At 44.2% G+C, this 15,036-nt stretch overlaps 2 protein-coding genes across 7 annotated transcripts in view; one reads left to right on the top strand and one right to left on the bottom strand.

Moving 5' to 3' along the window:
- The window catches only part of trappc12 (trafficking protein particle complex subunit 12), a 111,932-nt gene extending 101,757 nt beyond the window's left edge, over positions 1-10,175 (bottom strand). Inside the window, exons 1-2 of one of the 5 annotated variants that reach the window (XM_085996402.1) lie at positions 10,082-10,173; positions 388-1,662 (exon numbers count right to left, since the gene is read on the bottom strand). In XM_085996402.1, coding sequence (XP_085852528.1) covers positions 388-1,656 — 1,269 coding nt within the window. In that variant the 5' untranslated portion in view covers positions 1,657-1,662; positions 10,082-10,173. Of the gene's footprint in view, positions 1-387; positions 1,663-2,131; positions 2,286-10,022 lie in introns of those variants that run through there. The other 4 variants (XM_085996403.1, XM_085996405.1, XM_085996404.1 and 1 more) reach the window with 4 other exon arrangements.
- A 144-nt stretch (positions 10,176-10,319) lies between these two features.
- The window catches only part of eipr1 (EARP complex and GARP complex interacting protein 1), a 94,222-nt gene continuing 89,505 nt past the window's right edge, over positions 10,320-15,036 (top strand). Inside the window, exon 1 of one of the 2 annotated variants that reach the window (XM_085996408.1) lies at positions 10,320-10,486. In XM_085996408.1, coding sequence (XP_085852534.1) covers positions 10,445-10,486 — 42 coding nt within the window. In that variant the 5' untranslated portion in view covers positions 10,320-10,444. The remainder of the gene's footprint in view (positions 10,487-15,036) is intronic. The other variant, XM_085996407.1, reaches the window with a different exon arrangement.

Here is a 15,036-nt window from a genome sequence, read left to right on the forward strand (position 1 = left end):
TTGCATCCTCTGTTCAGAGCCTGGCAGGTCTCAATTGCACCTATGGAGAGGTAATCTATTAATTATCAGAAATGCAATGACGTCCATAAAAGTTTCCTTTATGCTACCCAAGTTACAGTTCACTCAAAAGACAATAATGTGTTTGCAGATTGAAGTAACTAACATCGTCTGAAAAGAACGGAGACATTACCAAGCTGGAAGTGAAAAAACAGAACAGCAAGTTGGCTTCCTTTTAGAACTTTTCATATACATAGCGTATTGTATCCCACCAAAGAAGCATTCATTTTTCCCCAATGAAGTGCATGCCTGGAATAGATTCTGGATGTCGCAAATGCTGTAAAATTAACCGTCGGCTTTACTGTAACACAGAAACAAAAACTGACTTACTTGCACATTGTCAAACTTCAGGCCTGGCATGGTCAACTTCTCCTTGTCTATGAACACCGTGCTGTACTGTTGGGTAGCTACAGAAATGAGAATCTTCCTGGTCTCCTCAGACGGAATCCAAGCATCATACCGCCTGTCTATCTCGCTCATGTTCAACGCTGTTGCAAAGGGGTCATCGCTTCCCGCAAATGCTGCTTGGAGCTGAGAAAAGGGTTTAGGTGACAGAGATATTTCAGTGGATGATGCCGATGAAGGGGTGATGCCACTTCCTAGAATAAAAGATTGGTTTGCGGAGTTGTGTGGACTGGCCATCCCAGGAGTAGAAAGGGAGGACAATCTATCCGGCACTGAAGCACTAGCATTTGGGTTACTAACAGAAATGAAAGAAGTCGATGTAAAGGAGTCAAAAAATTCTGCTGCCGATGAGCTTGAAGTGACATCATCGGTGAAAAATTTGCTTAGGCTAGGACTCGGGTGAACCCCAAATAATGAAGGTTTACTAGGAGTGTCAATAATTGTCCCAAAGCTGGGAGATTTCACCATCTGAGGTTCATAACCATCTGCTTTCAAAGGAACATGAACCTGGGCTTTAGACTGATTGTCCTGGCTGAAAATGGTGCACACAGGCAGACGCTCATCCTTAGTCAACTGAGTGGCAACAGGCATCAGGGCCTGCTTCTCCTGCAATTCTAAAGCAACCTGGCCTTCTGACCCATTTTCAAGACTTTTATTTGTTACTTGAAGAAGTTCTTCTGATCCGACTGCTAGTTCCAGATTTTGTGGGACCGACATTTCATCTTGTGTTGGAGTCCTAGCATCATCGTCGTCGTCGTCATCACCGTGTACTACAGAAGTTGTAGGTTCACTCTCTTCAGCAGAGGTCTCTTTATAATCCTTATTCTCCGAATCCACTGACTGAACCTCGCCACACTCAATCCCTAAAGTCTCTTCACAGTCATGCAGGATTGCTAGATCTCCCGCATCACCCTCACTGTTACTAGGTGAATCAGATATTATTACACTCTCCATCATCTGATCGTTAAGCTTATCCATGAGATTCATCGGACATGTATCAGATATTTTCTCTGGAGGCCCAGATATAAATGCATCGGCTCCTAGGTCAATGTTTTCTGTTCCAAACAGCAATTGCTGCTGCTCAGTTTGAGGTTCTTGCAGCACTGTGTTCACACGCTCTTCATTATTAATCTCCTCACTAATGTTGAATGTTATGGTATCAGTAACCTGAGAGTCTAGTTGAAGATTTTCCATCTTTTCCTGCAACAAAAATTCAAAATTTGTAGTACTCTGCACATAAAATTCTGCTACAACATTGTGGGCAAGTTATATCCAACACATTCTGCAAACAAAGACTAATATGTTAACAATCGTATCATGAGCCAAGCCCAAATGTGGTATTTGTGGACTGGCTAGCTTAAATGAAATTGTTTTGCTTGACAGCATTTTACTGGAAGAAATTCACTTTTTGCCCACCATAAATGTCACATGTGTACCTATAAGCCTCATTGGAGCACAACAATTGCTATAAATTTGCATTGTTAAACAAAAAATCTTCTCCTTCATGCCATGCATCTTTGGTTGAAAGAACAAGCAAACGACAATGTCAGCACTAGTCACTAGAGATGCAACAATGTCCCTTGTTGACATGCCTGCTAATTTCCCTTCCTTAGGGGTGGTGGAAGTTGGAGGATGGGGGGGAAGGAAAGAAGTTAATAGGGACAGATACCTAATCACCTTGCTTGGGACTTTCCTTTTCCATCCCTGCAGATACCAGGCACCAGCAGCAGATTTTGTAGGTGCCAACTAGTGTAGTACACCTCCAAGGTACAGTCAAATATTGCTACCATAACATTGCACCACCCGATCAGCTGACCCGACACATTAGATATACTGTACCACTCTAGGTGCTTTCAAAACTGCAGAGACACAATAATATCATTGGCACAACAGTCAGTTAAGTGTTTAATGCAACTCAGCTACAAATTGCTACAGGAGCTGGCTCTTTGCAAAACATTATTGCCTCATCAATTTTACTACTCGGCAACTAGAAATGTCAACTATGTAAAAATCCCAGACACGACAGGACTTACACCACTGATTCTGCTGAACAATACAGTTAGCAAGCAAACATATTGGGGTTTAATAGTTTACACAGGCTGCTGTTGCACACATCCTTGTAGGTCCCGTCGTAGGGAAAAAAATAATACCTTGCTGTACAGAAAGTAAGCATTGATCATTAGCTTTATACTTTTCTTAATCCATTCATGAAGCAAATGTTTATCACATCACATATGTGGTCTAAATTGTTTTCAGTTGGTTATTTTATAACCTAGACTAGAATTAACAATGAGGCTGTATAGCATGGCAGCAAGATGGCCACTAGCATTTTTTTAAACTACAAGACAGTCAATTACTGTCCCACACATACATTTGTTATGAACAGAATGACAGTGCAGTGGAATACGGGAAATTTAATGCAATCTACCATCAGGAAAATGTATTATATACCCAACAACCTCGATCAATAATTTCCTATACATTTTGCTTGAGCTTTCCAACTCAATAAATAACAATGTTAAAATAATTGTCATGCGCCGTCCATTGTCCACTGGTAAAGATTCTACAGTAACTGCATTTTGAAGACAATGGACATGCACAGGTAAACAGAATTGGCAACATAGACAATTACATTGTGAATTTCTACTTTCTACCTACATCTATTTCCTAAGCTCTTGCGCTTTAAAATAGGCCTGGACCATTTTCTGTAAGTGAACAAAGGTTTTCTAACCATGCATGTACCATGGCAACATTATTTTTTGTCACACTAACCATGACAGGAATTCACACCACTGCAGTACCTGACTCTTGGTCAGCATTGAGCTCAACTTTGCTGTACTTGCCTTTAGAAACAATCTTTTCTGCCCTTTTTGAGAAGGAAGAGGGCAGGGTGTTTTTTAAAAATAGATAATGGGCCAGAAATTCGGGTCCCCACGGGTGAGTACGCGCTGGGTACTCACCCATAGGCCCAACAAAAGTGCCGGTTTCGTGCATGCACTGCGCATACGCGGGAAACCGGAACTTCCGTTCCCTTAAAGGAAGGGGTTCAGAGGTCGAACGCGTGCGCCGGAGAGGCAGCGCGTGCGCATTGAACTTACGTTTTTTTTCCAGCTTTCTCCGGGAGGGTAAGTCTCCAGCAGTTACACTTTTAAAAAGCAGTCGCAAGGCCTGCTTTTAACAAGGTAAGTGGTGAATTAATTAAAATTAAAACATTTTTTTCCACAGGTTTATTATTTTTAAATACTTTAAAGAGAGGGAAGGTTATTTTTAGCCCCGTTAGAAAATGTAATTAATTTTTCAAAAATTTAAATTTGTTTAAAAGTTATTTCATGTAATTTATAGTTATTTTAAAAATGTGATTTAAAAAAAAAATGTATTGGAAGTTTTAGTGATGTTTTGGGGCTTATAGTATTTATAGGTTTGACAGCTCTTCCTGTCAATTTTATGAATGAAGCATTCCCTGCTACCATTGGCTCTCCATGGCCCACGTGAGCCCAGGGGACGCTTCGAACTAACTGCGCCCCTGGAATACGCAAGCACTGCACACCGGCAGCTGGAGGAGGCCCAGGATCGCAATTCCATGGGAGCCCACAGCTCAACGGCCGGGGCGCGCTAGGTAAGTGCAGGTCGGGGGCTTACACCCGCGGGAAGCCCCCGACCCGAATTTCTGGGCCAACATATTTTGAGGAATTTGGCAATCTCAATGTTGTTTCTGCTACAAGCTGCAGGAAGAGAAAGCAGACCACAAGCAAGAGGGAGCTGCAAGTGACCTGCAGGAACCCAAGCAAGGCCGGAGACACCAACCACCAATTAACGCATACAAGACCCTTCATACCTCTCCCCACCGCCCCCCTAAAAGAGCCCAACCAAACCCTAGGTATCAAGACCAAACAAATTATCTTTATCCCTCTGTCAAAGAAATTCTAATCCTACTGTCGGTGAAAAAATTCCATCACAAACAATATTATGCACCAAAAGGAATTTACTAGCTCCTGTGAGGGGGGAGAAAACCTCAATGATCAGGAAGCAGACTTTCCATAATTTCTGATATCAATCAGTTCCATTTTCCGAATGCAGTAATAATTAAATCTGTATTGTTTATAGGACAAGGCATAATGATCTGAATATCTATTAATTCCGCTTGTCAGGGAATGTTTTCTGAAGTACCAACTCCAGAATCAAACATTCACACGAATAACCTTGAGCTCTTAACCCAATTATTTCACTTATGATTTTCAAATGCTGTACTCCAATTTCACATCTTTATCTTGAGTTATAGTTCACTTCCTCCTCATAATTTAGTTTGTATGAACAATGCGTGTAGCGCAAGTATCCTGGTCGATCTTTTGTTTTCACTTGATGAATTCAGAATCATATGAATTGCTAAATAACGCTGTGCACTCGAGAAAATATCTGCATACTTACTTGCATTCAGCCAGCACCCCTGCGCTCGTTGACTTACACTGGCTCCTGGCCCGGCAATGGCGCGATTTTAAAATTCTCATCCTCGTGTTCAAATCCCTCCATGGCCTCACCCCTCCCAATCCCTTAACCTCCTCCAGCCCTGCAACCCTCCAAGGTCTCTGTGCTCCTCCAATTCTGGCCTCTTGGGGCCCCCCCAATTTTCATCGCTCCACCATGACATTGGTGGCCGTTTTCTTCAGCTGCCTGGGCCCTAAGCTCTGGTATTCCCTCCTTAAACCTCTCTGCCTCTCTCTCCTCTTTGAAGTCGCTCCTTAAAACCTACCTCGTTGACCTAGCTTTTGGTCATCTGTCTCAATATCTGCTAACGCTCCTGTGAAGTGCCTTGGGGCGTTTTCACTACGTTAAATGTGCTATAGAAATACAAGTTACAGTTGTTGTAGCACCTTACCCTCCCATGCTTTAATTCCCTTGTCAGACACACTACAGGAAGGAGACATTTCGAGTACCATTTCCCTTAAGGTGAGGTCATGAAATTCTTCCTTAGTGATGTGAGCAGCAATCTTCATTCAGAATGGCAGTGAGCATTTCTTCCTCAACTGCTCCAATCAACACTTAAGCTAGGCAGAGCTAAGGAGTACTTATCTGAGGAAGGACGTTCTTGCCATGGAGGGAGTGCAGCGAAGATTCACCAGGCTGATCCCTGGGATGGCAGGAATGACGTATGAGGAGAGATTGGGTCGATTGGGCTTATACTCGCTGGAGTTTAGAAGAATGAGAGGGGATCTCATTGAAACTTATAAAATTCTAACAGGACTAGACAGACTAGATGCAGGAAGGATGTTCCCGATGGCGGGGGAGTCCAGAACCAGGGGTCACAGTCTAAGGATAATGGGTAGGCCATTTAGGACAGAGATGAGGAGGAATTTCTTCACCCAGAGAGTGGTGAACCTGTGGAATTCTCTACCACAGAAGGCAGTTGAGGCCAATTCATTAAATATATTCAAGAAGGAGTTAGATATATTTCTTACGGCTAAAGGGATCAAGGGATATGGGGAGAAGGCAGGGACAGGGTACTGAGTTTGGATGATCAGCCATGATCTCATTGAATGGCGGAGCAGGCTCAAGGGGCCGAATGGCCTACTCCAGCTCCTATCTTCTATGTTTCTATGTTACACCACCGACATCCGAAGGAATTCCACACTTACCTCGTGCGAGCCCCTGCTTCGAGAACTTGCTCTCAAATGCTGCAGAGTTGCATGCAGCGTACCGGCCCACGGAGCATAACGTGGTGTGTACACAAACCTGGGATCACATGGGGCGGCGCTCCTTTCACTTCCTGACTCTTAGCCAATCAGGAAACAGAGGAGATTGCTGATTTGCCCACAACTCATTTTAAGAGGCTATTAAAACATGCATGCCATTCAGTTAAAGAAATGAATAGTTCATTGTACAAATAGAATAGAAATGACGTATTTCCTAGATCGTATATAAGACAATTGTCCATTAATAAAACGTAGTGGTGATATTAGTCCCATTCAATTTTCTCAAGCTATTTTCTACTCAATAATCAAGATAAGATGTTACCACTATTTCTAAAAGCAAAGCACAGCTGGGATAATGGACACAATCCCTTTCTTTCAGTATGAATAACCTAATCTGCTGGAAACAAATTTGCTATGTGTTTATCAATACAATTCATCTAATGGACAGAAAGCGCTCCCTTGATATATCGTATATGGAAGAGAATGGGAGATTAAATACAAATTGGCTTTTCCGTGTAACAGCAGCAATGTTTGGGACGGGTTTGTAATACAATTTTCTCATCCCCCCTCCCTGTATGCTGTGCAACAGGCTCTCTGCACCAGACGTAAACATTTTCAGCTTAATTAGCTTGCAGTAGGTGGGCAATTAGCCCAACTTTTCATCCGCACGAGGAGGTAAAACGTGCAGCAAAGTCGATGTGCAGTCAGAACTTGACAGATCGCAAGTTCGGGATTGAGCGCGTGCGGAACTTGCAGTCAATTTCAAAAGGAGAATTCAGGGCCATTAACTTTTTTTTGTTCCCAGGTGTAGGTGATGCTGGCAAGACTGCATTTGCTGCCCATCCTTTATTACACTACAATTGATGGCTTGCTCATACACAATGATCGATGTAGGCTAGACTAGGTAGAGGTTCCCTTCCCTGAAGGACACAAGTGAACCAGTTGTGTTTTTACAACAATCTGGCAGCTTTCATAGTACAGGTACAGGAAACTCCCTTTTAACCAGCACCTAAATATCCGGAAATCTTTCTCAACCGGTAAAATTCAGGAGTAGGTTCAGGTAAGTTTTACAATATATTAGTGGCCATGTAACCGGGGTTCCTGCACCAGTGGCCGTGCAACAGGGACTCCTGGATCTGTGGCCGTGTAACCGGGACTCCTGCACAAGTGCCGTGTAACCAGGGCTCCTGCACCTTTAGCCATGTATGGGGCTCTCGTACCTTGGTAATTATACCTCTCTGTAATCCGGACTTTTTGATCAACCAGCACCACGCCGGTCCCGGATAAAAAAGAGTTTCCTGTCATTTCTTCTGGTCCAGCCCAATAATTACCAAATTTATTGAATTAAATTTTACAATTTGTCATTGTGGGATTGGCACTCTCAACCTCTGGGTTACTAGTCCAGTACCATAAACACTATACTGTATCCCAGATATGACTTTCACAAATATTATCAGGCAATTCAATTTTCAATTCATAACCTCTTACATTTCCCCAAACACACTTTAATCTACACAAATGCTCTAAGTGTGTTATTTCTTTTATATAATTGCATTTGAGGCCTCAATTCAAATCAAATTCAATTCTGAAAATGAACAAGGCAGTGTAGGATATGGTGAATACACAATGACACTGAAAGGCCACATAAATAAAATCAACAGAACTCCCGATCTTTGGGCAATCAGAATGTAGCACTGAGTGCAGATTAAAGAGCTCCCAGCGAGGTGATTAAACCAAGAGCGCGAGTTACTTTTGACCATTCATCACCTACTAACCAGTAACAATATTTTTACTGCAGGGCACCTGTTACTCTTTCATCAGATAATGTTGTTCACATAGGATTATATGGCACAGAAACAGGCCATTCGGCCCAACCAATCCTCGCCGCCGTTTATGCTCCACCCGAGCCTCCTCCCGCTTTCCTCATCTAACTCCATCAACATAACCCTCTATTCCCTTCTCCCTCACATGCTGATCTAGCCGCTCTATAAATGCATCTACACTATTTGCTTCAGCCACTCCCTGTAACAGCAAGTTCCACATTCTCACCACTCTCTGGGTAAAGAAGTTTCGTCTGAATTCCCTATTTGATATCTTGGTGACTATCTTATATGGATACCGTCTAGTTTTTCTCTTCCCCACAAGTGGATACACTCTCTGTATTCATTCTAATCAAAACCGTCCATAATTTTAAAGACCCTCAATTAGGTCACCCCCTCAGCCTTCTCTTTTCAAGAGAAGAGACCCAGCCTGTTCATCCTTTCCTGATAGGTATAACCTCACATTTCTGGTATCATCCTTGTAAATCTTTTTTGCACCCTCTCCAGTGTCTCTATATCCTTTTTATAATATGGCGACCAGAATTGTGCACAATACTCTAAGTGTAGTCTAACCAAGGTTCGATACAAGTTTAGCATAACTTTTCAATTCCATCCCTCTAGAAATAAACCCCAGTGCTTGGTTTGCCTTTTTTTATGGCCTTATTAACCTGCGTCGCTACTTTTAATGATTTGTGTATTTGTACTCTGAGATCCCTTTGCTCTTCTACTCATTTAGATTCTTACTTTTGAAGTAATATGGGACCTCCTCATTTTTCTTACCAAAACGGAATACCTCACATTTGTGTTGAAATATATTTGCCAATTACATGCCCATTCGGCAAGTTTATTATCTTCTTGTAATTTGTTGCAGTCCTCCTCAGTATTGACAACCCCTCAAAAATTTGGTGTCATCCGCAAATTTAGACATTGTTTTTTTGATTCAAAGTCTAAATCGTTAATATAAATTGTGAACATTGGTCCCAGCACTGATCCTTGTGGGACCCTGCATTTCCACCTTCTGCCACTCTTTACCCTTTACCCCATCTGCGTTCTTGAAGCCAGCCAACTATCCATTGTCCCCAGACGCCACATGCTCTGACCTTATTATGTGGTACCTTATCAAAGGCCTTTTGGAAATCTAGATAAATTACATCTACTGCATTACCCTTGTCTACTCTCTCTGTTACCTCTTCAAAGAATTCAATGAACTTGGCACAAGCAAAAGCTTAAAACCTAGAAATAATTCAGAAAACTAAAAAAATTGAGGGGTGCAGGGGGATATAAATAAACACATTTGGCAGATTACCCAATGAATAGTCAGTAACATCCATTAGAAGTCAATATACCTTGTATAATAACAATTCTAACTAGTTATAAACTACTAAATATAATAATCAACACATGTAGGAACATTTTATAGTGGCACAACTGGAAGCTTGAAACAATAGCCATACAAGAGCCTGACTGTCATATCCAAGGTAAGAATATTTATTTTTTTAAATTACAACTTAGACTAAAATTATTTGCTGAAATTTGGATCATCGTTTCAAATGAGATTGCTGTGTAAAAAAAAATCACATCAAGAACACTTGTGTTCAAAGATCACCTCTCAGACCCTGCCCTGTTGTCAGTCAGTCGGTCAATCAGTCCATTCCAGGCCCTCCTCACACACCTGTCTGTCTACCTACCCATTCAATAACACATATTGGGCCATGGGGAAGATTGGCAGCACACCACCCCCCAACAAAATGAGCCCAGGTCAAACCCTCCCCACCGCCAGGGCTGTTTTAAGGCCATATAATGAAAGAACGTAGCAATATAAATGGAAAGAACGTAGCAATATAAATGGAAAGAACGTAGCAATATAAATGGATGGAAGAACGTAGCAATATAATGGAAAAAAACTGCAATACAATGAAAACCTATCGTGGACGCTGGAAACCTGAAATGTAGACAGAAAAATGCACAGCAGGTCGCTCAGCATCTGAGAAGTAGTGGCTTTTAATATCAGGAAGGCCATTGGGTCCAAGCGGCAAAGCTGGATTTCACCCACCCTTCAGTCCGCTCCCAGGGTGAATTCAGATCCTCCTCCTGCTCCAACAACCCTTTTACCTGGTGCTGATTATGACACTGCGGGTCCGTCTCGCCTCTCCTCTCCTCCTCCCTTGTCGTGCTGTCACGGCGACGGGCGGCCGGTGAGATGCTGAAGGGCGGCCGGTTGTTTGGTTGGGGTCCGGTCTTCCGCTTCCGGTGCTCCGCTCACGCTCGCGCCTCCACCTGACGTCATCCCGATTGTTGCGTCACAGCCACCGAGCAGCTCTGCGCCTGCGGCACCCTGGGCTGGACGCCGACTCCAAATATTCGACCCGGGAGGGTGAGCGGGCTTTGCTGCTGTTGTTTTTCTCTTTCTCCTGTTGTGTTTTTTTATTTATATATAGGCCGCGGTCCCTCTACTTGTTGAGCAACGAAGAGAAGATGGAAGACGACGCGCCCGTCATTTACGGGCTTGAATTTCAGGTATTTTATTTTAATTTTTTTTTAAATGGCCGCCTGTCCGCTGCTTTTAAGTTTTATTTTTTTTTAATTTAAAATTTGAACATTTTATGTACAGTGAATGACATTTACAGAGCTCAAGTCTCAGCTCTTTGTACAAAGTCACAAGCCCCTTATGCCTACAAGGCAGGGGTCCCAGTCTCTACAAGCTTCTTTTTTTTTGTAAATATTATTGATTTATTTGTAAAAAATTTATCATTGCATTTATGTTGTTAACCATAAAGCTGCTTTTTAAAAAAAATATGCACTTCACATGCATTCCACATTTTAATAATGACAAGTGAGCAGTTACCAGCCACGATCTGATTGATTGGCGGAACAGGCTCAAGGGGCCGAGTGGCCCACTCCTGCTCTTAATTCAAATGTGTGTATATTTTTCCTCTCAGCTCTTTGTACAGTCACAAGCCCTCATTGTACAGTCACAAGCCCTCATGCCTACAAGGCAGGGGTCCCAGTCTTTACAAGCTTCTTGGTCGTCTTCACTTGCTCATCCAGATAGTGGGTCTCCAGGAATTCACACAGATGAGGGTCGGCGCTCCCAGTGGAGGGTTTGTGCAGAATCGGTCTGCTGTTAGGGGGGAGGCGGCCGCCGAGTTTAAAGGTGAGGTAAAGCGGGAGCCCCAGATCGGCCTCAGCGGCGGCGGGGGGGCCAGCAATTCCAGCAGCCGGTGTTCGACGCAGGCGTCCAGAGCGGTGCTGTGTCAGATGTTGCTCAGTGGGTCGCACACTCGCCTCTGAGTCAGAAGGTTTGTGGACTCCCAGTCCCCACTCCAGGGACATTGAGCACATCAAGCTAGGCTAACACTCCCAGTGCAGTGCTGATGGAGTGCTGCACTGTCAGAGGTGCCGTCTTTCGGATGAGACGTTAAACCGAGTCACCCCTGGAGGAGTCCGTGTTTCACGTTTACATGGAGTGTGAGAGGTTGCAGCCCCTCTTCCATTATTTGAAGGGGCTGCTCCTCGATTTTTAGCTGCACTTCAGTCCCACGCTCCTGATCTTCGGTCACCCGGTGCGGAGGGGAGCGGGCGGGTTGGAGGACCTCCTCGTAGGACTGCTCCTGGGCCTGGCCAAAAAATCCATCAATTGGTCCAGGCAGCGGGCGGTCGAGGGGGTCGTTCGGCCCGATTGCCTGCCTCTCTTCAGCGGCCATGTTCGCGCCCGGGTGGCCCTGGAGATGGAGCACGCGGTGTCCGCTGGCACGCTTGAGTCCTTCCGTGACCGGTGGGCGCTGCGGGGACTGGAGTGCTTTATCACCACCGGGAACCAAATTTTAATTTAATTTGTTAAGTTTTATTAAGTTACAGTTGATTTGTTTATCCACCCCATATAAAAAGAGTACACCAAGTCACCCTCTGCTCTCTCGGGTGGACGTATAAGACCCCATGGCCACTATTTTGAAGAAGAGCAGGGGGGAAGCCAATATTTATCCCTCAACCAACATAACAAAAAAAAACAGATTATCTGGTCATTGTCACATTGCTGTTTGTGGCACCTTGCTGTGAGCAAATTGGCTGCCGCGTTTCCCACATTACAGCAGTGACTCCTTCCACAAAAAGTACTTTGTTGGCTGTAAAGCGCTTTGAGACGTCTGATGGTCGTGAAGGGTGCTATATAAATGCAAGTCTTTCCTTTTCCGCCACCACCACCACCATACAGTGAAGCAAGCGCCAGCGGTTGTCATTGGCAACAGCTGCTGACCCGGGTCTGGCCACAGCAGGGACGGGGTTCCCAACGACTTGAGAGACTCACAATACGAGAGGGTAACAGAAAACATTCAGCAGGTCGGGCAGCATCCGCGGACAGAGAAACGTTAACTCTTGGTTTCTCTCTCTCTCCACGGATACTGCCTGACCTGCTGAGCGTTTCCAGCATTTTCTGTTGTTTCAGATTTCCAGCATCCGCAGTATTTTGCTTGTTGAATATGTAATGGTAGATCACTGCAAAACAAAAAAAACACGTCTGTCTGCAATTTAACTGAAGAGGTGTAATCTTAAGGACGGGGGCGGGGGTGGGTGGAAGCAAGAGCATAAGAAAAGGCCATGAGGCCCACCAAGCTTTTCCTTTGACCCAAACCCCACCGACAGCCCTTCTCGCCACATCCCTCCAACCTTTCTTCCAGAAACACGTTGGATTGTTTCTTGAACCCATTTGTACAAGGAGCTGCGCACAAAAATGTTGTTGCCATGAGAGGTCTAGTCTTGGGTAGGGTTGCAAAATTCCAGGAATTTTTAAAAGAGGAAACTTTCCATGGGAATTTTCTGGAATTTATGGGAATTTTGAGTTTTTTTGCACACTGATGGTTTTTGTCTCTGACCCTTATAGTATCTTTGTCATCAAAATAGACATACTGTTCCATACAAATAAAAACAGGCTTTCAAAACTTTATTTAGGTTATAATTTTGAACTTTATTGAATCCCCACAAAAAAGACCCGTCTAGAATAAAATTAAGAGAGCGTCAGCTTATTTAGCCTGTAATTTGTCCTTATTTTGTCCCTTTGAGTCTTCTATTCATGAGTCTTCTACTCATCATTGCTCCTCCTGATTCTCTGACTCTGGCTCTGACGTGTCCATTTCCTCCTCTGTGTCACTGTCTAGTTGTGTGGTGGACACTTCTGTATCTGGCTCAATAAGTTGTAGGTTCGCCCGGATAGCCACCAGTTTCTCCACTCTCGTTAGTCAGCCTGTTGCGCACCTTTGTATGCGTATTCCCAAAAAGTGACCAGTTTCGTTCAGAGGCCGCTGATGAAGGTGGGATTTGGAGTATCACCGATGCAATGGGTGACAGGGCCTCAGATGCACAAAGTCCCTTCCACCAGGTATGTGCACTGATGTGCTTGCATGATTCCCATATCCCATCCCCATTCCAAACACCTTGCTTGGTAGAGAACTTTGCTAGACTTCCCAGAACTTTGCCCACGTCCAGATTGAGGTGGCGTGAGAGGGTAGAAATCACACTGTAAGCGCTGTTGATCTGTTCTCCAGAAAGTATTGGTCTCCCAACATGCTTTGGGTCCAGCATGTATGCTGCAGCATGAATCGGCTTGACACAAAATTCTTGACGTGTCTGTGTGAATTGAACAATTGCCTTCTCTGCTTTGAGCAGCAGGGATGTGGGTAGGGCAATGCTGATTTGTTCTTTTAAATCAGCAAAAAGCCTGAGAACATCTGACAAGACAGCGTCATCTCCTTCAATCTGAGCAATTGCAGATGCTACTGGTGAGAGTAGTTTAAGGCTGCTAACCACTCTCTCCCAAAACACATCATCCAGCAGTATTTTCTTGATGGTGGTTTCCATATCCCCAGACTGGGATATTGCCATTTCTTGCAGCGACTCCTTACCCTTCAGAAGGCTGTTGTACATTAGGACAACGCCACCCCCATCTAGTGTTGCTGGGCAGCTTCAGTGTGGTGTTCTTGTTCTTTGTCGTTTGCTTGGAGTTGTAGGTTGCTGCAACTACCTGTTTTCCCCTGACATACTTAACAACTTGCTTGGCTCTCTTGTACAGTGTTTCCATGGTTCTCAAACCCATGAGGAGCAGGTTGAGCCATGAGCTGTGCACCCAATAGACGTAATATGAGGGTAGGCCTCCTCCACTTGAGCCTAAGCAGCCTTCATATTCGCAGCATTGTCAGTAACTACTGCAAAGACCTTTTGTGATCCAAGGTCGTTGATGACCGCTTTCAGCTCATCAGCAATGTATGTGTCTGTTGTCCTTCGTGTCTGTGCTCTTGAAGAACACTGGGAGAGGAGTGGAGACGATGTAGTTTATGATGCCCTCCCCTCGTACATTTGACCACCCATCTGAGAGAACTGCAACACAGTCTGCCATCTCTTACTGTTTCTTTGAGCTTTCCTTGGACTCTGTTATACTCAGCCTCCAGCAAATAAGTAGACAAAGCATGTCTGGTGGGAGGACAGTATGCAGGGCGAATAACATTGAAAAATCTCTTCCAGTGCACATTGGCTGTGAGCATGAGGGGTGAGCAGTTCGACACATAGATGAATGCCCTTTACACAGCCCGAGCAAGGCACTCATCTGCATTCTTCTGGCTATGGTTATCCATTGTATCGAAGAACCTTCCAAGTGGGCCAGGAGTTGCTGATGATAAGGAGCCTGATGCTGAATGTGAACCATCATCTTCTTGAATGGAAGCAGAGGAACTCTGGGCTGACTGCTGTGAGCTTTGAGTGAAGTTGTTGCATTTGGATAAATGCTGCTGCATCTTTGTGGCATTCTTTACATATGGCTTTGTACAGTGTTTGCACATGTACACCGTCTTTCCATCTTTAATGCCTGGGATAAAATGCTTCCACACATCTGACGGTAACCGTGGCATTGTTCTATGCAGAGAAATAAAGGGCATTCGTCTCTGTGTCGAACTGTGGCCGATCAGCACGATTGCAACAGGGTGAGTACATTTTTCCTGATGCTCCATGTGATGGAAGCATGACCTGTGCACGCATGACGCTACATCACCAATAGAGGGAGCTAATCGCTCATCCACTCATCC

Source organism: Somniosus microcephalus, chromosome 9 (assembly GCF_052327205.1).
Source record: "Somniosus microcephalus isolate GS21.2 chromosome 9, FLI_Smic_1.0, whole genome shotgun sequence".
In the NCBI taxonomy this organism is placed as follows: domain Eukaryota; kingdom Metazoa; phylum Chordata; class Chondrichthyes; order Squaliformes; family Somniosidae; genus Somniosus; species Somniosus microcephalus.